Below are 23468 nucleotides of genomic sequence, written 5' to 3'. Positions count from 1 at the left end.
ATTATTAAATTTTTTGTAAAGAAAAACTACATGAAGCATGGTGTGGGTATCATTCTTGTTATTTTATATTTATTTTATGTTATATTTAACAATAGTTAGAAGAAAAAAAATTGTATCCCCCATCACGCGGGTTATATGCTTCTGGCCTTTACACAACCAAGTCGTCTAATCCACCAATTTTATGCGAACTTGTTGGCTTTAAGGGTGCAAATGGGTCGGGTCGGATTGGGTCATGAGTGATCTCAACCCAACTCTGTTTCTTGTTTAGGTCCTAATTCTGGACCTAGACCCAACCCGATATCGCTATAATTTTTGACCCAACATGTCATTTGAGTCGTGTCGGATCCATGTATAACTCAGACCCAACCTAAAAAATTTGAGTCTGGTTCGTGTCCGGATCGGATCAACTTATCTATGGTTTTAGAACTTATGTTTATATCTCCGCGGGCTGCAGCCGGTGGGCTCAAATAATTTTATAAATTTGAGTTGGATCAGGTTGAATCGGGTTGGATCAGATCGGGTCATAACATTGAAAATCTAAAAATATCCAAATTTTAAATAAGTTGGGTCGGGTCTGAATTCACTAAATTCAGGCTTGACTCCGAAAATAGAATAGATCTAATTTTAGAATCTGATCGGGTCTCTAAAATTGGTCGGGTCAGATCGAGTTATGATTAATGCGACCCATCTGCAGCCTTAGCCGGCTTCAGCTTGTTACTCAGATAAATTATTGTTAAACAAGGTGGTTAAAAACAAACTTCCTCGTCTTCAAGGCTCATTACGCGAAGTCGTCAAGGCTTGCGGACCTTACGTGTCTATATATAGGCTTCCATGCGTAACCTCCTCGTCTTCAGGAAAACAAGGCTGGAGAGAGAGCAGTACGACGAATCGATCGGTTGCTGCGCCCTACGAGGAAGGATCAGACAGATGGCGATGAGGGATATCGTCATCGGCACCACCGCGGCCGCCTCCTCTTCGAAGCCAAAGCCGTTCTTGGATCCTCTCCCTCCAAAGGCCAGGTCCCTTCTTTCTTCCATTATTTCCTTTTCATTTCAAGAATTCTCTCTCCGGGTTTGTTTTTGTTGTTTTTGTTTAGTAGAATCTTCAAGAACCATCTGAAGAATTCGATCATAATTCTTTTTTTAATTAATCTTTTCGCTCTCTATTACAATCTTATGGCCTCGGTTTTTTCACCTACTTCTTGCAAGCCGATATCTTTTCTTCGATTTCTACTGGGACAGTGTTTTCAACCTTAAACGCATATCCATCTTTAACAGTTTTGGCTTTAAGGATCGAGATATGATCCATGAAAGCGCGAACTTTTTAGAAAATTTACGAATGTTGGATATTATAATAGGTTCTTGGTAGGTCACTTGTTACCCTAGTGAAAAAGATTTAATACTAAGATTGCTGGTGCAAGAGATTCAAGAAAATGATTATAATTCGGTCTGCCATGTTCTAGTTCATATGTAGTGGTTCAATCATACATTAGATATGGATCATCCAATAGCCATTTTCTTGAATTCAGCTAGTTCATTTCTTCTCTTGAATTTTTTTTTTGAATATATATGAAGGGGCTTTTCTTGAGCTGAAGCATTTTCTTGGGTAGATTTCTTTTCTTGGTCAATAGCCATTTACTTGAGTTGATTTCTTGAGTTGGTAGCCATTCTCTCATGTCACTACTTATCCACTATGGTATTTCATATGCACTGTTCTACAGCCATTCGTGAGTTAATGCCCATGTTCCTGAGTCATTATTCCTAAGTGTGGGTTGAATTACAAATGGATCATCCAATAGCCATTTCCTGAGTTCATATATAGTCATAGATACTGGTTGAATTATATGGTGAATGTGGGTTGTTCGCAAACTGTTTTCATGTGTCGACCTCTTTATTGTAATATTAAAATAGCTGCCCTTCTAGCAACCAAATTAAAATAACTAATGCTATTAATTTTTTGTAATATTAACTAATGCTATTAACTAAGGTTCCAGGTAATTGAGAAGAGAACCATGTCCTCTTGTTGCTTGCTGAACCTTTTTGGGGGCCCTAGCTATAGTTCTGTTCCTATGATTGTTTTCCAGCTGTGGGTATTTTGTTGTTTCTGTAATCAGTACCCAGCAAACATCCTGCTACTCTTCTCTTGTCGGGGCTGAGGGTTAAATCTCTGCCTTATGTTGGGGCTGAGGGTCAGAATAGAACATCTTCTAATCTTTCAGACTTTAGGGAAGAAACAATTGAAAAATCAAGCGAATGCACGATCTTCTTTTCCCTATGTCCTTTCGGCCATTTGTAATAAACAAGGCCTATTTTTAGCTAATAGAGTTGGCATAGGCAAGTATGTAGATTTCCTAGTTTCTTACTGTAGATGTTTGTAGTCATCAGTTCCTGAACAGGAGTTGCAGGGGTTTCCTGGAACTACAATTGGAATTCCTGATTCTTCCTTTGTACCATGGGCTTGAACCACTACTTACAACTATACCAGGTTCACGGTTTGACAGTCAGAAGTATCAGAAGGCAAACACTGAGGTTGAATGCTATTTCTAGAAGATTATAATATCTCTCTATTTTCATAACTCCTGTCTTGCTGTACTTGACCTTTTTAGCTTTAGTTTTCCCAATAATGGGGGCCTTGCCAAGGCTTGGAATGAGGATAACCGGGCTCCAGTTCTTCACCAAGTTAAGGACAAAGAAAGAGAAAATGGACCTCACGTTTCTGAGTTGAGCTAATTTAAGACCATATCTCTGGCTCTCACCTTTAACCCTCTTGGGATGGTATGTTCCAGAAATTTCCCAACCCAATTTATACTTTCTTTCTGACAGTCATTCCTTTCGTCATTTCATTTGATTAGCTCAATTTATGTTAATTAAGCTCTTCTCCACTTTGGATTAGTGGCTTGTCTGTTAATGCTGTTAATCTTTAACTTTTATTGTAAGGTACCTTATCATGTGCTACCTAAAGTTTTATATTGATTTGGTAAAGCTGAAAAATAGGGAGGAATGAGTTTTAGGACAAGCGGACCAATTCAAGGACATAGCAGTCCTATCCAGTTTAGCAACATGGGTTTGATCTGGTTTCTGGAGATGAAGATCCTATCCATTGTTGTTTATGTCATTCATTTATATATGCTCAGATCCATATCGTTAGTTTAAGAATATGGAAATTTGCATTATCAATTTGACGTAAATGTTGATTTCATTAATTTGAGGAAGTCTTTTAGGGGCTTTATAGTAAATCGAGGTCTATTATCAGCTGATGGAGTTGGCATAGCTTGGTATGTGGAATTTGTAATTCCTCACAGAATCTGTTTCTAATGCATGCTCCACCCAATTATATGACCTGTCATCAATTTTGAATAGGAGGTGCAGGGGTTTCCTGAGAGTACATCGACAGTTGTTGATGCCTCCGTGGACTATGACTTGAAACACTTTTAATGACTATTCCAGCATCAGAGTGCAAGAGTCAATAGTATCGCAAGCCAAATACTCAGTTTGAAAGTTATTAGTTTATAAGTTTTAACTTATGATATCTTTCTCAATCTCTTTAGCTCCTACCTAGTTGTACTTCATCTTTCATATGGGTATGGATTTCTTTGCAGCTTCAAATTTTCCTAATAATGGGGGCCTTGGTGAGGCTTGATATGAGGTTAAGCAGTTTCCTGTTCTTTCTCAGTTCCAGGTTGCAGAGAGGAAGTGGAGCTCACTCCTTCAAGTATAAACAAATTCATAACCACAGCTCCAGGTCTCACCTTCAACACACTTGGGATGGTAAGGTTACAAAATTTTCCCAACTCTCTAAAATTTCTTTCTGTCAATAATTCCTTCATTTTATTTTATTTGATTAGCTGATTTTATATTAATAAAGCTCTTCTCCATTTTAAATTAGTAGATTGTCTATTGATTCTATTGATCTTTATTTTCATTATGATATAGCTTATCATGGGCATGTCCAAGGTTTACACTTAGTTCATAAAGCCAAAAAATAAAGAGAAATGAATTTATGAAGAGGGATCAATTGAAGGACATAGAAGTCCTATCCAGTTTAGGAACTTGGGTTTGATCAAGTTTCTGGACATGAAGATCCTGCACCTTGATGTTTATATCATTAGACTGCAGATGTTCAGATCTATATCATTAATGTTGATTTCATTAAGTTAAGAAAGTTCCTAGGCACTTTTTACTAAATCAAAGTCTATCAGTAGTTGATGGACTTGACATAGCTTGTTTAAGCCGACTTCATAATTGTTGGTGTATATGAGCTGTACGTGAGCTGTATTATTAGGGTTGCCATGTTTATAGGGTTGATGATTTACCATTCTAGTATAGCCACCTTCAACTATAAGAGGTGGGCTCTTGTAATGGCTCAGGCACTAGTTGATTCATGGAATAAATCACAAGTCCTTCCCTTCTCTGAGTTTCTCTCTTCTCCTTCTTCGTTAGTTTATCTTCTCTCTCTCTTCGTTCAACATGATATCAGAGCCTTGTTGGTATGGGAGTTTCCTCCTCTAGCCGACAATCCTCGTTCTCTCTGGCTGCGCCTCGTTCCCTCCCCTAGAACAACTTCGCCCACAGCCTCGGCACCCTCATTTTCAGCGGCATCCACTTCGCCCCGGCAAGTCCGTCGCCGGCCATCTTCCGCGTCTTCCATGCCACCCCCGAGTCCTCCACCACCTTCTCCTTCCCCTCTACCGGCTTATCAGAGGCTGGCTTCTTCTCGGCCTTGGGCGGCCCTGGGAATCCATTGGCTTCTTTTCCAGCGCCACCGACGTGACGCGAAAGGGAACAAGCTGAGGAGTGGAAATATAGGAGTGGAGACATGACATCCCACGCACCCCCTCTCTCTCTCTGAGTATGTGACATCCCACCCACCCCCTCTCTTTGAGTGCATGACATCCCACCCACCTCCTCTCTCTCTCTCTGAGTACGTGACATCCCACCCACCCCCTCTTTTTCTCTGACATTGGAGACGTGACATTTTACCCCCCCTCTCTCTCTAAGTACGTGACATCCCACCCACCCTCCTCTCTCTTTCTCTCTAACATTGGAAACGTGACATCCCACCCATCCCTTTTCTCTGAGCACGTGACGTGCCACCCACCCCCTCTCTCTAAGCACGTGACATCCCACCCCCCCTCTCTCTCTGAAATTGAAGACGTGACATCCCACCCATCCCCTCTCTTTGAGTATGTGACATCACACCCACCCCCTCTTTCTCTAACATTGGAGATGTGGCATCCCACCCACCCCTTCTCTCTCTCTGAGTACATGACATCCCACCCACCCCTCTCTCTCTCTGACATTGGAGATATGACATTCCACCCACCCCCCCTCTCTAACATTGGAGACGTGACATCCCTCCCACCCACCCCCTCTCTCTCTGAGTACGTGACATCCCACTTACCCCCTCTCTCTCTGAGTACATGACATCCAAGGCCGGCCCAATCCTTAGGCAACTGAGGCGAATGGTCGCTTGAGGCCCCAACCCAAAAGAGGCCCACCACATAAAAGGCCTCAAAGACAAAATGGAAAGAAAAAAAAGCCTCCTATGAGTTCGCCTTAAGCCGACCGACTGCAGGGAAGGCGTCAAAGATAAAACAGTTTTAGGCTCCCAAATACATTGGGCCGCTCTTGGTGACATCCCACCCACCCCCTCTCTCTCTGAGTATGTGATATCCCACCCCCCTCTCTCTCTAACATTGGAGACGTGACATCCCACCCACCCCACTCTCTCTAACATTGGAGACGTGACATCCCACCCACCCTCCTCTCTCTCTAACATTGGAGACGTGATATCCCACCCCCCCTCTCTCTCTCTCTCTGAGTGTTCCATTTCTGACAAAGGGAGATCTAGGGGGAGTGGAGATCTGAGGAATTTTGAGGGCTTAGGAAGCGAAACAAAAAAAGCGACAGGTTTTGAATGGGACTTCAATCATGGCTTCGTCAAATGATGTTGTGCGTCCTATTGAAGTCGTTCTGGATGGGTCCAACTATAATATTTGGTCCTAGGAGGCGCAGATTATGAAGATTCGTTACTAGAGACAAGAAGGCTCCTAAAAAGGGTTCTACAGAGTCCAATGCTGATTTTGAAAAACAACAGGAGTGGGATAGTACACACTGTAAGATTTTATGTTGGTTTATTAATACATCTGTTCTCTCTATTCAGACTCTTCTTCCGAAATTTCGAAATGCCAAGCTCATATGGGAATTCTTGGCAAATCGTTATAATTGTTCGAGCGACTTGGCTCTTCAGTTCTAGTTGGAGTCTAGGATTCATCAGTTGCATCAGACATCTATTCAATCTATTCTTGACTTCATTTCATAGATTAGCAGTCTTTGGGACTAGCTTTTCCAAACTAATCCTAATTTTATAAACGAGGGCTATGCTAAGAAGTTTTTAGGAATATAGGGATCGTCGGCAATTTATTTAGCTTACGATGGGCGTTCGAGATAAATTTGAGAACACCAGAGCTTCTTTACTTCATCGATCTCCTCGACCGACTGTTGAGGTAGCCCTCACCGAGCTCATCTCCAAAAAGACTCGTCAGGCCACTCATCGAGGTGTTTCTATTGATATGGTTATGGCCACATCAATTGGTATTTTACCCACTCCCTTTATTCCTTCTGCCTCTATTCCAGTTGTTGCAGCTACCCCTTCGAAGTCAAATAGGGAAAAGCCTAGTAAATTTCGGGGACAGTACTTCCATTGCGGCAAAATAGGTCATAAGATCTAAAAGTGCAGAAAGAAACAGGCTGAGGAGAAAGCAGCTCAAAAAGCCCAAGCGGCCTCATCACACAGGACTGCGGCTGTTGCTTCTACTGGTTCGTCAACTTCTGTGACTTCTTCTTCTAAGCCCACTTCATCCATTACTACAACAAATATTGAGGCAATAGTTCATCGGGTTCTATCTCGCACTGCCCTCTCTACCATCTCAAGTAAACCTTTTTCCTAGTTCATTGACACCGCCTGTTGTAATCACATGACCTCTGATCCCTCCTTAGTTCTTTTGAAAACAAACTTAAATCTTCTTCCTATTATTTATACTGCTAACGACTTCCATATGGCTGCTAGCCACATAGGTCCTGTCTCTACTTTTACCCTTTCCTTACCAAATATATATCTTGTTCCGAAATTATCTTTTAACTTGCTGTCTATTGGTCAACTTGTGGAACATGGCCTTAAATTAACTTTTACTGACAAAAGTTATGATGTGCAGGATCAGAGACGGGTCAGCTCGTTGGGACGGACGTAAACTTGGTCGTCTGTTTGAGCTTACATCATTACATGTAGCTAGCTCTAATCTTATTCCATTAGTTGCTGCTGTATCCTCGAGTCTCTGGCATTCTCGTTTGGGGCATGCTTCTTTGTCTCATGTTCAGTCTTTGGCTTCGAGTGGTCATTTGGGAAAAGTTAACTTTCAACCTTTTGATTGTATATCTTGTCAATTAGAAAAACAAAATGCTTTGTCCTTTAATAAAAGTGTTTCTTTCTCCACTGCACTTTTTGATTTGATACACTTTGATATTTGGGGACCTGCTCCTGTTACGACCAGAGGCGGCTCAATGCATTTAGAGGCCTAAGGCGAACTCATTAAGGGAGGCCTTTTTTTAAAAAAAATGATGAAAAAATTTTAATAAGTGCAAAATATTTTAAAATTTATTTAAAAATAATTCATCTAGTTTTAAATAATTGTTTGTTTGTGACAATAAATCTATCTAGAGCTCTCTTTTGAGATTGAATCAGTTTTTCGATTTTTTTTTTTGAGTTTTTCATACCCACATTCATATTTTCGATTAGACATTTAAATATAAAAATAATATTATCAAATAAAGCAATTAAGACAATCACCACAAACAAATCAAAATATAAAAAAGTTGAAAATGATAAAACTTGATCATGTCAAAAGAAACAAACTCAAGTCCCAACAAGCGGTGCCGAACTCGACAGTGAGAAAGCGGTGCTGGAGACTGACAGGTGGAGTTGGAGAAAAAGCTGAAGTCGCAACTGTCAAGATTCGAGAACGTCCAGAATGCAAACTATTCAAAAATGATAAAGATAAAACTTATTCAAAAAAATCTACATAGGATGCAAACTATATTACCATAAATAATCCTACTAAAATAAATAAAATACTATAAGGAGAGAAAAAATTCAAACTTTAATATCATGATTCACCAACCCATCTTGTCCACAAAGAAAGAATAGAAGGGACGTAGAGAAGATCGATGGAATTCCCACTTCATTAACCTTCCAACAGAAGAAAGGTGGGAGGTATAAAACAAAAGGCTAGTCCGTTCCCACCCGATGCTTGTTTTATTTATTAAGCAAATGGAAGTATTGAAGAGCCCGTGTTATTATTGCGTACAGGAATATGTTAACTGTTAAGTAGAGTGAATCAAGCTTTTAGATGTCATGCCCATAATTATATCTAAGAGTCATGTCGGGGTACTTTGGGTTAAACAGAAGGGACCAGGTAATACAGCCTCCACTGAAGCATCATTTTGCTGTTTATGACCTATCTTTGCACTTGTGCAGTCTCGGTAACTCAGTTCAAGATCTATAGAACCAAGAACATTCATTCTTCATGATTACTCAATACAAAAGATGGTGCTATGTTTGAGCAACCCATTACGAAACACCTTTGGAGAAGTCTAAGAATCCAAAAAAGAGAGCTGGTCCTTGCACATTTGGTTATCAAGTCTTGCAACAACAAATCAAAGTTCAATTTAGCCTATGGAAGAGATAAGCAGTTACTTGTATATCTATGTCATACACACCTAAGTCTATGCTATATCAGATTTTTTTTTCCCACGAGTGTGCCTTACTGCCTTGTACTAGGATTGGGTTTCCCGATGACTTATTTCACGATGTGTTTAGCATTCTGACAAACATGTGTTCCATAGAGAGAGAACAGAAAGGAAAGGAACGGAAGGAAAAAAAGAAAAAGAGAACAACCAAAGAACCATCGACCTACAGAGAAACTTAGTAGATCCTTAGGTTTTTGCTCGGTTTCCTGAACCAACATTAAGTTTAGGAGTGACGAAGTGGAGATCAATTGCATACTTCTTGAAAAATTACTGGAGCAAGAAAGCCACTACTTAAATGTTGTCTGGGAATCCCATGATGAATGGAGAAGTGGAGCAGCTCGGCGATCGGAGGATCACGATATTTTGTGCTATTTATCGATGACTACTCGCGGTATACATGACTCTATCTTTTACGCGATCGCTTTGAGTTGCTTGACATTTTTCATGATTTTCAACAGATGGTCAAAACTCAGTTTGGTCAGCCCATAAAAGTTTTTCGTAGTGACAACGCTATGGAATATACCTCTACCTCATTCATGGAAGCACTTAAACAAGATGGAACAATATCCAATCATTCTTGCCCTTACACCTCTCAGCAAAATGGTTTTGCCGAACGAAAGTATCAACACATCTTGGACACTGTCAGGTTCTTCCTTCTTTCTGCTGCCTTACCTAAGTTTTTCTGGGGAGAGGCTGCTCTTACAGCAGTCTATACCATCAATCGGGTACCTTCTCCCACGATCTCAAATAAATCACCATATGAGCTTCTTTATGAGAAGGTCCCTGATTACTCTTTCCTAAAAGTTTTTGGTTGTGCTTATTTTGTTCTGCTTCTTTCACATGAGCATGCTAAACTTGAACCACGCTCACGTCTCTGCTATTTTCTTGGTTATGATATCGAACATAAAGGTTATCGTTGTTATGATCCTATAGCCAAACGACTTCATATATTCCGACATGTTCAATTTTGGAAACACAAAATGTTTACTAGCATCCCTTCACTCTTCACGGGTCCTCCTCAGTATTCTGCTATCTTCAATAACCCCACTGTTGTCTCTTCCCAGACTCTTTTTCTGTTGCAGGTGATGAGAGCTCATCAGGCAATCTCTCAATGTCCGACTCCACCAGGTCTAGATCGTCCACTGATCTGATCATCACAACCGAATCATCCAAGCCTCTCCTCAGTACTGCCCTTCAACGCTCTAGTATGGTAAGATCCACCCCATCTTATCTTAGTGATTACCACTATTTTTATGCTTTTGCTATCCTCTATGAGCCTCGCAATTATTACGAGGCAGTTCTAATCCTCTTGGGTAGAAGGTCATATCTGATGAACTCCAAGCCCTTCATAATCCTCATACATGGGATCTGACTGACTTGCCTCCTGGAAAAACCGCAGTAGGATGCAAGTGGGTGTATAAGATCAAGACTCGTGCTGACGGTTTAGTAGAACACTACAAGGCTCGTCTTGTGGCTCGAGAATTCACACGAGTATGGTATTGACTATGAGACCTTTGCTCCAGTAGCACGTTTTACTATTTTTCATTCTTTACTTACAGTTGTAGCTGTTAAGCGATGGAAGATGCATCAGATGGATATTAAGAACGCTTTCCTTAATAGTGATTTAGCTGAGAAAGTGTATCTACAACCTCCTCTAGATTTTGCTTATCTGCCTGGAAAGGTTTGTCATCTTCGAAAGGCGCTCTATGGCCTTAAGCAGTCTCCTGGGGCTTCATTTTCTAAGTTCAGCTTAGCCCTGACTCAACAAGGTTTCACTCCCAGTGCATATGATTTTGCACTGTTTTTTCGACGAGCTGAGGCTGCTGTTGTTCTTCTCTTGTTATATGTGGATGATATGGTTATTACTGGAGATGACATCTCAAGGATTCATGCATTTTAGAAGTTTCTTAGACAACAGTTTGAGAGGAAGAATTTAGGATCTCTCAGCTACTTCCTTGGTCTTGAGGTAACATCCAGCTCCGATGGCTACTATCTTTTCTAGGCTAAGTATGCTTCTAAGTTATTATCTCGTGCTTGGTTGACAGATAGCAAGAGTATGGAGAGTCCTCTGGAAATAAATGTTAAGCTTCTTCCCACTGATGATGAGCCCTTGACAAATATGACTTTGTATCGGTAGTTGGTTGGTAGTCTCATCTGTTTGATCATTACACGTCCTGATATTTCTTATGCAGTCATCCTGGTTAGTCAATTTATGCATGCACCACACTCTACACACTATGCAGCAGTCCTACATGTCCTTCGGTATGTTAAGGGTACATTGTTCCACAGCCTTCATTTCTCAGCTTACTCCACTTTGGATATTCAGCCCTATTCAGATGCTAATTAGGCTGGAGACCTTACAGATCGTCACTCTATCACTGACTATTATTTCTTGCTTGTTTCCTTTCTTATCTCTTAGAAAGCAAGAAATAGATGGTTGTCTCTCGCTCTAGTATGGAGGTTGAGTATCGTGCACTGACAGATACTATCTCTGAGTTTTTATGGCTTAGATAACTACTACATGACATGGGTGTTCCTTTGACTAGTAATTCCTCTTTTCATTGTGATAATATGAGTGCAATGCAGATTGCTTATAATTATGTATTTCATGAGTGAATGAAGTATATTGAGATAGATTGTCACTTCATTCAGTATCATATCAAGCATGACACTATTCAATTGATACATGTTGCTTCTGCGGATCAGCTTGCGGATATTTTTATGAAGGCCCATCCACCGAGGCGTCATCGTGATTTGGTTAGCAAACTCAAGTTAGCATCTTCACTACCATCTTGAGTTTGAGGGAGGATGTTGGTGTATATGAGTTGTATATATGAGTTGTATCTGAACTATATGATTTGGTGCACATGAGCTGTATGATTTAGGGTTGCCATGTTTATAGGGTTGATGATTTACCATTCTAGTATAGCCACCTTCAACTATAAGAGGCGGGCTCTTGTAATGGCTCAAGCATTGGTTGATTCATGGAATAAATCACAAGTCCTTCCCTCCTTTGAGTTTCTTTCTTCTCCCTCTTCATTAGTTTCTCTTCTCTCCCTCTTCATTCAACAATAATTTCTTATTAAAGATGTTTTTGATGATGAGTGTTTCAGCTGAGTAAATTATCAGTCATCAAATTTTTGGACAGGAGTTGCAGGGCCTTCATGGAGCTGCATTTATAGTTTCTGATGCTTCCTTGTACTATAGGCCTGAAACACTGCTAACGACTATTCCAGGGACCCGGGTATGGGACTAATTAGTATCAAAAGACACATTCACAGGTTGAATCTCATTTCTACTAGCTTATAATATCTTTCTCTATCTTCTTAGCTCCTATCTATTTCATGCTTAATCTTTTCATATAACTATCGATTTCTTTTCAGCTTTAGTTTCCCAACAATAGGCCCTTACCAAGGCTTGGGATGAGGTTAACCAGCCTTCATTTCCTTCCCAAGTTCAGGACAGAGAAAGAGAAATTGGAGTTTACTCCTCGAAGTTTGAGCAAATTTATGACCATAGTTCCAGGTCTCACCTCCAACCCACATAGGATGCCAAGATTTCTCTCCGTCAATCATTCATTTTGTCATTTGATTTGACAGTAGTTGATTCTATGTTAATAAAGCTCTTCTCCATTTTGGATTAGTGGCGCCCGTTGATGTTGTTAATTTTTAATTTCCATTTAACATAGCTTTTCATGGGCATACCCATGGTATGCTGAATCGGCCGGTACCCGGTTCAGCACGTACCGTGCCGATCCGAACCCTGACCGGGTATGGTTCAGCCGGAAAAAAAGGTACAGAGCCCATACCGGCCGAACCCATCCGGAGAAGAAGAAGAGAAGGAGAGAGTGAGCGGGGGCAGGAGGGAGAAGGAGAAACCTCCGCCACCCGTGGAGGACCGTGGGGGGCCATCGGAGGCCGCCGTGGGGGCGACGGAGCCTGCGGGGGCGCTGCAGAGGCCTCTCCTCCCTCCCTCCCCCGCTTGCTCTCTCTAGGCCTTTGTCTCCTCCGGCTCCGGCTGGGTCCGTTTCGGTATGGGCTCGGTACCGTTTCCGGTTCCGAATAAGCCGAACCGGTCCGATAGGCCACCGGTACCGGTTCAGCATACCTTAGGCATACCCGAGGTTTTACAATAAGTTGATAAAGATGGAAAATAAAGATATTTTGGGAGGAGAGCAACCAATTCAAGGTCTTAGAAGTCCTATCTAGTTTAGGAACTTGGGTATGATCTAGTTTTTGGATACGAAGATCTTTTATATCATCAATTTATAGATGTCTAGATCTGCATCATTAGTTTAGAAATGTAGAAGTTTGACTTATCAATTTGACATTACCATTAATTTCATTAATTTGAGGAAGTTCTTACTTCTTAGGCACTTTATACTATATCAAATCTGTTACCATTTGATGGAGTTTGCTTAACTTGTGTATGCAGAGTTCATAATTTCTCAAAACAGATGTTTCTAATGCTGTTCTCCATCTGATTACATGACCAGTCATTAGTTTTGAATGGGAGTTATAGGGGCTTCCTGGAACTACATTTACAGTCCCTGATGCTTCCTTGGAATATAGGCCTGAATCACCACTAACAACTATTCCATAATTCCCGGGTCAGACTATAAGATTCAACAATATCAGGAGCCAAACAACCTGGTTGAATGTCATTTCTACCAGGTTATAGTATCTTTCTCTATCTCCTGAACTCCTAACTAGTTTTGCTTCATTTTTTCCATATAACCATCAATTTCTTCTCAGCTTCACTTGTTCCAAATTGGGAGCCTTGCCAAGGCCGGGATGAGGTTAACCAGCCTCCGGTTCGTATGCAAGTTCAGGACATAGAAAGTGAAAGTCGAACTCAGTCTTCAAGTTTGACCCAATATATGACTTCAACTTCAACCCACTTGGGATTGTAAGATACAAAAGTTTTCCCACCTCACTCTATGATTTCTTTTTGTTAATGCTGTTCTCCAGCTGATTATGCGGCCAGTCATCAGTTTTGAATGGGAGTTACAGGGGCCTCCTGGAACTACATTTACAGTCCCTGATACTTCCTTGGACTATAGGCCTTAAGCACCACTAACAACTATTCCACAATTCCAGGGTCAGACTATAAGATTCAACAATATCAGGAGCCAAACAACCTGGTTGAATGTCATTTTTACCAGGCTCTAGCATCTTTCTCTAACTCCTGAACTCCTAACTAGTTTTAATTCATTTTTTCCATATAACCATGACTTTCTTTTCAGCTTCAGTCGTCCCAAATTGGGAGCCTTGCCAAGGCTGGGGATAACGTTAGCCAGCCTCCAGTTCTTCTGTAGGTTCAGGACATAGAAAGAGAAAGTGGAACTTACTCTTCAAGTTTGATCAAATTTATGACTTCAACTTCAACCCACTTGGGATTGTAAGTTACCAGAGTTTTCCCACCTCACTCTATAATTTCTTTTTGTCAATCATTTCTTTTGTCTTTTTCAACTTCAACCCACTTGGGATTGTAAGATGCCAGAGTTTTCCCACCTCACTCTATAATTTCTTTTTGTGAATCATTTCTTTTGTCTTTTCATTTCACATTAATTGATTTTTTATGTTAATAAAAACTCTTCTTCACTTTGGTTTAGCGATTTGAGCATTGGATTTGTGGCTTATCTGTTAATGTTATTACCACAATCATGTTATTAAGCCTTTTTCCTAACCATTTGGGACCAGCTTTATGGATCCTCATTTGATGATATTCCTATTTAGGGCATCAGCCAAATAGCTTATCATGGGCACATCCAAGGTTTCACACATCGTTGATAAACTGACAAATAAAGAGATGCGTTTGAGTAGGAGAAGGTGCCAACTTAGTGGCATAAGAGACTTTTCAGCTTAGGAACTTGAGTTTAATCTAGCATCCAGATATGAAGATCAAGTGCTTTGATGTTTATATCATTACTTTTGTAGATATTCAGATCCATATAATTAGTTTAAGAATGTAGAAGTTTGACTTATCAATTTGACAGTAATGTTGATTTCATTAATTTGAGGAAGAAACAAATTTGATTTCATATAAATAAACCAGAACTTTAGGATTAAGGACCAACTAACTATCTATAGCTGCTTTCAATTTTCAAACTCAGTACAAGTCATTCTTGCAATCTAGATCTCTAATATCAACATGGACAAAGGAATTAATTTGATTTTATTTATACAGACTTCCAGTTTTGTAGTTTCATATACCTCTGTGCGTGCACGCATGCTTGGTCTCTTCTTTTCATAGTTTAATGTTAAGATGAGTCCAATTTCATAGTTCAATGTTAACATAAATTCAAAAATGATATGGATAGAGCTGCAATTGATATTGTATTCCAATTTTTTATTGTGATATGAGTCATGATCGTGTGCTTCACTTAGTTCAGGTTTTAGTATGGTCTAATGGAGTATAATAATTTATACTGGCTTACCCTCAACTAAGGTAGAATTTGAATTATCCCTAAGGGTTTGAACAGATTGTTGAGTCATAAATTGATATGAATCAAGGAATTGATTTAATTTGGATATACCTCCAATCAGGTTGTTTTTAATTGCCAACTTTAATTGCCATTTGTCTAGCATAACTTGATAGATTTTGATGCGTATGGGGTTCACAATGCCTACCCCAAATTGTTGGTATAAGGCTTGATGTGGATCACTATTTGAACTAAGATCACCTGATCCAACTAGTCAAAATTCGATATGGGCAAATGGGGTAAAAGATTTTAACTAGTTTACTTATCAAACTGATGGAACTTGAACTCATAGACTAGCTGCAACTATGAGCTTTTTGACCCTTTTTGTTTACTTCATAATGACTAAGCCAAGCCTGGCTGGATTCCTATGCCTATAATTGTATGTTAGCTCATTCAGGGGATTGACTCTATATAATAGACCTGATGCTCTGCCAGGCAAGATCCATATTTGATGTCAACCAATTTTGAGCTGTCCTGGCTTGGTGTACTTGTTCAATCACTCAATATGTTCGAAATGTCAACCTGGTCTGGATGATCAGCTTGATGTTTTGCACCTGATCTTTTGTTGGATTGGGCTATATTTGAAATTTCAAACCCTTTTAGGAGTTTTGCCTAGACCTGTTTGAACTCGTTTTCTGCCTTGACATTGGATCCTTTTGTGTGTGTATGTGAGTGTAGGGGTGTGAGAGAGTAGCTTCCATAGCTTATGTCAAGAGAGATTTTTGACTCCTAATTAAACTGGCACATGGTAGGTCCTGCTTTGGCATAGGTAGCTTGAGTAGTTGCAAATCATCAGGTGCAAAATCTTGGTGAAACAAAAAAGGTAACTTGCAAGAATTATGGAACAATTTGTTCTGAAAATGTAGCAAGTGGAAGATGACCTTACTAATTACAACTTGTCGACAATTTCAAGATGAAATCAGCACCATCAGATCTGACATTGACTAAACTGTTCAATGGTTGGGGAATAATAAAACTTGGGGTTCAGACCCACTACAGGTTTCTTTATTGAAGACTCGTTGAATCTGCTGAAAAATACATATTTGCCACTGATGCAGGTGAGGATGATAGTGGTATTTTGATGATTAACTCAACCATTGAAGGAATATCTAATTAAATTTTACAAGGTAATATGATACATCATTACTAAGTTCGTCACTCTCGGTACATTAGTAGAATGAGATCAAGATGTATTTCAATGATTAATAATGAGATAAAATTTGCTTGAAGAATGATAGTGAATTCTAAATTCTAATTCGTCAAAGTTTCAAGTAAAACGTACTCTCAAGGAGATGATAGTAATTTTCATTGTTAAGAGTATATAGCACCACCATGACATATATTCAAAATTGCTTGAAGAATATTTCATTGATTATATGAATGAATCTAACCCTAAGTTGCAGCAAAGTGTGGAATGAGTCGACCCCAAGATTGGTGGAGTCGACCCCGGCACATCAAGGAACCATCTGGCACACTTCTGCAAAAATGGCACGGATGAACAGTACTTGGGTCGACCCAAGTAAAGGCTGAGTCGACCCCATCTTCAAGCCTCAAGAAAACAGTTCTCTGGAATCCCTGAGAGGGTCGACCCAAATGGAATTTGAGTCGACCCCACCTTGAGTCGACCCCAACTGAACATGAGTCGACCCAAAGGCTATGTCATTCAAAAATCGGTTCTCTGGAATCCCTGAGAGGGTCGACCCAAGTGGAAATTGAGTCGACCCAACTGATCCTTAAGTCGACCCAAAAAGAGTTGAGTCGACCCAAGTGAAGGAAGGCTGAAATACAAGGTTCTGTGTTTCTTGAGAGGGTCGACCCAATGTTGCATGAGTCGACCCAAGTGAAAGTTGGGTCGATCCCAGTGAAAGTTGAGTCGACCTCAAGTCTGATGAACAGTGGTTTGAGTCGACCCCAGAAAAGTTTGGGTCGACCCAAGCACGGGCAGAAGCATAACGGCTAGTTCTACAGAAGTACTTTTTGTCCTCCCAACGGCAAGTAACGGCTAGTTTTTGAAATTTGACCAATGGGGGGTGTCCAATGGATGAGGAAAACTATTTAAAGGGACACTATTCATCAGAGAAAACATCCTTTTGCAAAATATCAAAGTTTACACAAGAGAGACAAGTGACCTAATCTTCTTCATCCAAGTGCTTCATTCAAAGATTCAAAAGGAAGTGGTTGAGCAGATTCCAAGAGACATTAAGAGCTCCATCCACTCTTGAAGAGTGAAGCATTCCTGACAAAGAAGAGAGAAGTCTCATCAAGCGATAACTATATTCTAAACTCTTCCTTGTAGCTTACAATTGTTATATTTGCTCATTTAGGAGTTTCAACTTTCTTCTCCTTTTAATCACATTGTAAAGGTTTGTTGGTGAATCCGTAAAACCATCGGTATAGGTTTGTTGGTGAGCCCGTAAAACCACTTGTAAAGGTTCGTTGGTGAGCCCGTAAAACCAACATAGATTCTTGGTGATCCCGGAAAACCAAAGTGTAAAGGTTTTTGGATTGTGAGCCCGGAAAACAATCCAACTGTAATCCGCAGGATTATAGTGAATTCCCAAGGGGTCGCTTGGGGAGTGGACATAGGTGCTTAGGAGAGCACCGAACCACTATACTTCTTGTGTGTTTGCATTGTGTATTGTTTCTAAATTTCACTCATTCATCGATTGACTAAATTAAGATAGTAAAAATTTAGAGAAACCAATTCACCCCCCCCCCCCCCCCCCCCCTCCCTCCTGGCTTGTCACCTTGGGCAACAGCAGGATTTGGCATAAAGTAATTTGACTCCTTTATTTTGTAAGATCTGAATCTTAATATATATATATATATATAGTGATGTGGTACAGGATTAGTGGTTCTGATGTTGAGGTTTTGAAAACCCTGTAATCCATGGTCAGACTGGCTTTGGTTTAGGTTAATATTTTGCTTATTTTCTGTATACAGCCTGGCATTGAGTCTTTCAGATAGAGTTAACCATTGAGAGCTGAGTATTGAATTAAAATTGAGTGATAGAATGTAATTTCTTCACGGAGCCCTTCTCCTTTCTCCACCATATCAGCTAGCTTTTCATATACATCTTCTCTGATAACCTTGGATATCTTCTGTCTAAGTTGTGACCTTCCTGCACATGTGCATGTCAAGTATACTTTATCACATGTTCGCTGGATAACTTGCAAGCTTTGTTGCATAGCATTTAAATATCTGTTGCTTTAAATTCCATTAACTATAGTTTTAACAGCATTTTGTTCTTCTGTTGTCTAATTAGAGAATGTTTGCTATTTCATCAAATATTTTTTTGTAGCTTGCTATGTGTTCAGGTAGGATACTTGTGAATTGGATTTATCTTGTTATAATCAGATTATTTAGATCACAATGTATATTTACTCAGACCTCTGATTTTAAGATCCCTCTTGGAAGCTAGATGACATAGCTCATGGTTGATTTTCCCAAGATGTGCTAACACACATGCTTAATGTCAGTAGGTTACCATCCAAGGCCTCCCTGGCCACTTAATATATCATCTGTACAATCCAACTCAAAGCGTTGGTTTATGTTTTACATTTTTTCCAATTATATGAATTTTTAATGCATCAATGAACAAGATCTGATGATATTTCTTTTTCTCTAGAAGTACAAGCGAGTAATTGTTGATTCGAATCAGATGAAGCATTTAGGTGTAAACTGTGCTTTGCTCTGTATTGACAGTTCAGCACTTCATTATATCATACATATATTCTTTTCAGATTTCAACTTTTGTCAATCTTGATATGGGAAGCCTTTGACGTGACTGACTACTCACAGTAACAATCCTATACGCCAACATGAGAGAAGAATGTGTCATACATAAGCTTGTTAAATCATTTGTGAACTGCAGGGTTTTGTTCTGTCTTGCAGGGCTGCCACAGTGGTTGTTGTCTATTTTCATGCATTTCTTAGTTGACAGTAGTTATGCTGCTATTCCATTCTGTCCAGCAAAGCTCCAACTTCTTGGGATGTCTGAAGGTGATGAACATCGAATGCGTGATTTTAACTTCATTATGGAAAGAAGTTTGTGGACAAAAGTGATGAAAATATCAACATACAAGTTGGTCATTAATCTTTCTATGGATAAACTTTTATAATTTGCTGCTTAGAAACTTGATAATAGTCTTGCTAATTAGTTTCTGACAGTTTGTTTGATGACTCTTGATATGTGCTCAAATGAAGTCTTTGCCATTATGCGGCATCAACTCTTCTTTTTTGTATAGCTGGGTTGAATGTAAGGCATCGGTATACTGTATACCACAGACTGGTATCAAATGAGGACACATAATATTGGTGTCAGACAAATTGCCGGTATCCAAATGAGCCAACAAGGGCACACTATTGTCGTGCATTTTTTAGATGCATGCATATAGTAAATGTCGGTTCAACAAACCTTAATTTGGACTATTGTGTGGAAGCCTACCTACATATTAACTCTTCTCTCTGTCTCTATTTATATATGAGTGCGGTTAGATTGCACATTGTGAAAAAAGAAGAATTTTACACCCATCACCAAATACGATGTTGGTGGTCAAAAAATAAAAAATGTGAGCCATTGGATATGATGTAGAAGGCCTAGAATATCTATATACAAAAAGTCATGAATCATGATTTCTAGACCCTGGACTATGCATCAAATTACCCCAAAATCAATGCACTATAATGTTCTATTACAACTATATATTTGGGGTACTTTATATGCAGACTAGAGATCTGCAAGTTAGATGATTTTAAGTCTAAATATATTTTAAAAGCTTCTAAATCACATCCAACAGCTTACATTTTTCATTTCTTGATTACTAAGTTGAAATTGGTGATGAATGTAGAGTCTTTTCTTTACACCTGGGTATATTATCACCAAACCCTATATATATTTTTACATTTATGCATATATATAAGTCGATCCCTGATAATTGAGACAAGTCTAGATGATCATGGTTTATTTATTTGTAGAAGTTTGTTGCAACCATTAGATTGAGATCTGGTGGCTCTGGACTAAAGGCTTTAATGGTCAAATGGATCAGAATACCTTCCACCAGCACCAATCCAATGGTTAACTGGGTCTCCACTTCTCCAGTCACAATCAAATGAGGACCTGTCCCCTCCAATTTTCTGCCTTACCAATTCTGTCTTATAACAAAAATCATAATAATGTTTTATTATGATTTTTATTATATGACCTATTAAATCAGGCTGAAGTGAACATTAGCCAAACTAACTTTTCTTCCTCTTGATTTTCTCCGTCGTATTTCTTCAGAATAGACAGATAAAGCTGATTTAATGTTTGAATCCTCTGATCCAAAGCTCCCCTGCCACTCAGCTATTAACTATCACAATCTTTACGGAAAAGTTAAGTTTACTTAAAGCAAGGGATTTTTTTGTCAATTCAAAACATTTTAGAAGCTTCATACAAGAATAATAATGTAAAAAATAATAGATATCTTATGTGGAGTACTCATACTGTAGAGACCCACGTTTGAGTTGGGCCGGCCTCTGAGAAGGGCGGCCCAACTCGTGAAAATGGGGGAGGGAGTCTCCCGAATCGAAAAGCTCCCTCCCCTGTCTTTCGGAAGCCTTCCCCTCCTCCCGAATCCACCGGGAAGGAGGATCTTAGGGCGATAAAAACCCTACCGAATCAGGAAGTCCTCTCTCTCTTCCCCTAGGGCATCAACCGAGGGCTTCTACACACAGAAGGAAAAAAAAAAGAGAGGAAGAGATCGGGTTTCTACCTTGCCGTGGGGAGGATCGGAGCTTTCGCCGTCGATCCGGTCGGGAGGACCTCGCCGGAGGCAAGGTGAGCATCTTCTCCCTCTCCTCCATCATCTTTGGCCCTTATCTCTTTGGGGAATGAGGCCGGAAAGCTGCCGGGTTGATGGAGAAGTCGACGCCTTGTTCGGCCTTCTCCTCTCTCGTTCCGGCCGGTCGTCACCGGTTGGGGACACACCGCCGGCACACCGGCCCTGCCACAGGCTGACGACCAGGGGCGTCGCCAGCCGTGGGCCACCGGCGGCCGAACCCCCTTCTCCCCTTTCCGTCGGGAAGAAGGAAGAAGAGAGGAAGAGAGAGGGTCTTTCCCCTCTCTTTCTCTTATTATATAACCCTTTTATTATATTATTTGTTTATTTGTTGTTGGGTTTCCTTTTTACTCTTGGATCCGGGAAGATCATGGCTTTAAGGACTCTAGATAGACTTGGGATGCTAGATTTTAGAGGACCCTTTAGAGGATTAAACAGGGATCCTAGATCATCATATATCTTTGATAAATTTTAATAATGACTTGGTTCTGTAGGGGAACAATCTATTGGACGAGAGGACGCTGAGCAGAGTCCTGTGCATCTCGGTTCATAGATCACCGTGAGGGCGGGTGATTAGCTTCCAACAAAGTGTAAGAATCCTTGTACGCCAATCCTACATGATATAAATATTTTGCACTATATATATGTTTGATATGCTATGATCCAGACAAAGCAAAATGGTTTTTATATTTAAATTGTATTTTGATCGTCTTTGCTTGTGATTAGTATAATGATGGATGCATGCATGCGCATAACCTACACCTGCAAAATTCGACTGATGGATGTGGTACTCTAAACTAACCATGTGATATTGGTTGCCCCGTCACGGGCTGGAAACGTGACTGTGGTTAGTTTATAGCCGGAAATAAATAAAAGAAAATTGATGTGTAGATGTAAACTGGATTGTATGAAAAGGAACTTTGGGTTTATCTTGTTTTTATGGCAGGCCCTGTCACAGGCTGAAAATGTGGTATTTTGGTAGGCCCCCTCACAGGCTAGAAATGTGGAACTATAATGTGCAGGCCCCGCCACAGGCTGAAATGTGATACTTTGGCAGACCCATCACAGGTTAGAAATGTGGAACAATAATGTGCAGGCCCCGCCACAGGCTAAAAATGTGATAATTTGGTTGCCCCACCACAGGCTGAGAAATGTGACCGAGATTTGACCCAAAGTCGGAAAGATAATTAATCCGGATCTAGTTGAAGAAAAGGCATTAAAACTATAATACGGATTTATGAGCTATTATATGCTATATTATTCTTGTATGGCTGGACTTTTATTGATGTTTGGTATACATATTTATATCAATTGTTGAGCTTTGATAGTTGGTTTATGACTTCATGGTATGTGATTCGACTTGCCGTGGTTTTCATATTTATATTATTATTGTGTTGGTGTGGATGTGTAGGGATTCTTACTGGGCTGTAAAGCTCACCCCTTTTTTTTTCTCCTTCTTCTTTACCAGAGTTGCAGGATGCATAGTTTTGGATGGGATGGGCGCAGAGTGCGAGTACCAGAGTCATTAGTTAGTTAGTTGTTTATCCTTCTTTGATGTCGATGAACATTTGAAGAGCTCGTAATTGAACTAAATTGTTTATTTGACATGTCGGATTTGTTTATTTGAATTATTAAATTAATTGTGGATTTATTGGAATTTTGTTAATCATAGGCCTTGCATGATCTTTAGGGCACTGCTCTAGGGCTCATGCGGCCGGTCGCGTACCGGACCCTAGATTCGGGGCGTGACAGAGTGGTATCAGAGCTTAAGGTTTAGGTATCCTAAGGTTTAGGTTCAGGCAAGTGTGAGTAGGGGAAAAATATCTAATGACTTATTAAAGTGCCCTCTAGATATATTTTCTTTGAAATCTTAAAATGTTAATAGTAACTTGTGTAGGTTGATATGGCACGAGGGAGTGGACGTGGGCGTAATAGGAGGCCGACTCACTTTGCCGATGGCTCCGCTGCCTGGACACCCTCCGAACAACAAGAAGGTGCTCCACCCTCGCCGGCCAGGAGTATGCACCCGCAGGAACACCATGTCAACCCCGTTGGTAGTGCTCTGGAAATGGAAACCCCGGAAACTCCAAGGACAGGAACCTCGGGAGAGCCTGGGATCCACTGAGTGCCTCTCAGATGATGCAAGTAATGATGCAACAACAAGCTACTTCCCGCTCAGACATGATGAGAATGATGGAGATGCAACAACGTTTCATGGAACAGCAGCAACAATTTATGCAGCAACAGATACAACATCAGCAGCAGCAGGTGACTCCCCAGTATTTACAGGGGGCTACAAGTCAGCAGGAGCATCATGTCAGTTTGGCAGAATTCAAAAAGTTTGCACCATCAGCTTTTAAA

At 40.2% G+C, this 23468-nt stretch overlaps 1 protein-coding gene across 9 annotated transcripts; it reads left to right on the top strand.

The window, feature by feature from the left end:
* Nucleotides 1-793: 793 nt before the first annotated feature.
* Nucleotides 794-22773, top strand: LOC149768316 (uncharacterized). Of its 9 annotated transcripts, none has more exons than XM_089928987.1 (5): nt 794-1019; nt 3679-3767; nt 19183-19372; nt 21602-21697; nt 22576-22773. In XM_089928987.1, the coding sequence occupies exons 1-4, from the start codon at nt 832-834 to the stop codon at nt 21630-21632; spliced, it is 498 nt and encodes a 165-aa protein (XP_089785113.1). In that variant the 5' UTR covers nt 794-831; the 3' UTR covers nt 21633-21697; nt 22576-22773. The 9 variants fall into 9 exon arrangements, 3 of the variants coding, with proteins under 3 accessions (XP_089785113.1, XP_089785112.1, XP_089785114.1); XM_089928986.1 differs by having other exon boundaries at nt 801-1019; nt 3673-3767; XM_089928988.1 differs by lacking the exon at nt 21602-21697 and having other exon boundaries at nt 807-1019; nt 3673-3767; nt 19183-19290.
* The last annotated feature ends 695 nt before the right edge of the window (nt 22774-23468 follow it).

The sequence above is a fragment of the Phoenix dactylifera genome, chromosome 2 (genome assembly GCF_051530095.1).
Source record: "Phoenix dactylifera cultivar Ajwa chromosome 2, Ajwa_hap1_PhDact_Kaust_v1.1, whole genome shotgun sequence".
NCBI classification, from domain to species: domain Eukaryota; kingdom Viridiplantae; phylum Streptophyta; class Magnoliopsida; order Arecales; family Arecaceae; genus Phoenix; species Phoenix dactylifera.
The sequence above is the reverse complement of the archived record's forward strand: the minus strand, read 5'-3'. Positions and strand labels throughout refer to the sequence as shown.

Excerpts from the sequence above, each read along its gene's own strand:
- LOC149768316 (XM_089928986.1), top strand. The coding sequence starts at position 832 with ATGCGTAACCTCCTCGTCTTCAGGAAAACAAGGCTGGAGAGAGAGCAG. Across the intron at positions 1,020-3,672 it reads CCTCTCCCTCCAAAGGCCAG|TTCCAGGTTGCAGAGAGGAA; the intron begins GTCCCTTCTTTC and ends GTTCTTTCTCAG. Across the intron at positions 19,373-21,601 it reads ATGAAAATATCAACATACAA|GGGAACAATCTATTGGACGA; the intron begins GTTGGTCATTAA and ends TTGGTTCTGTAG.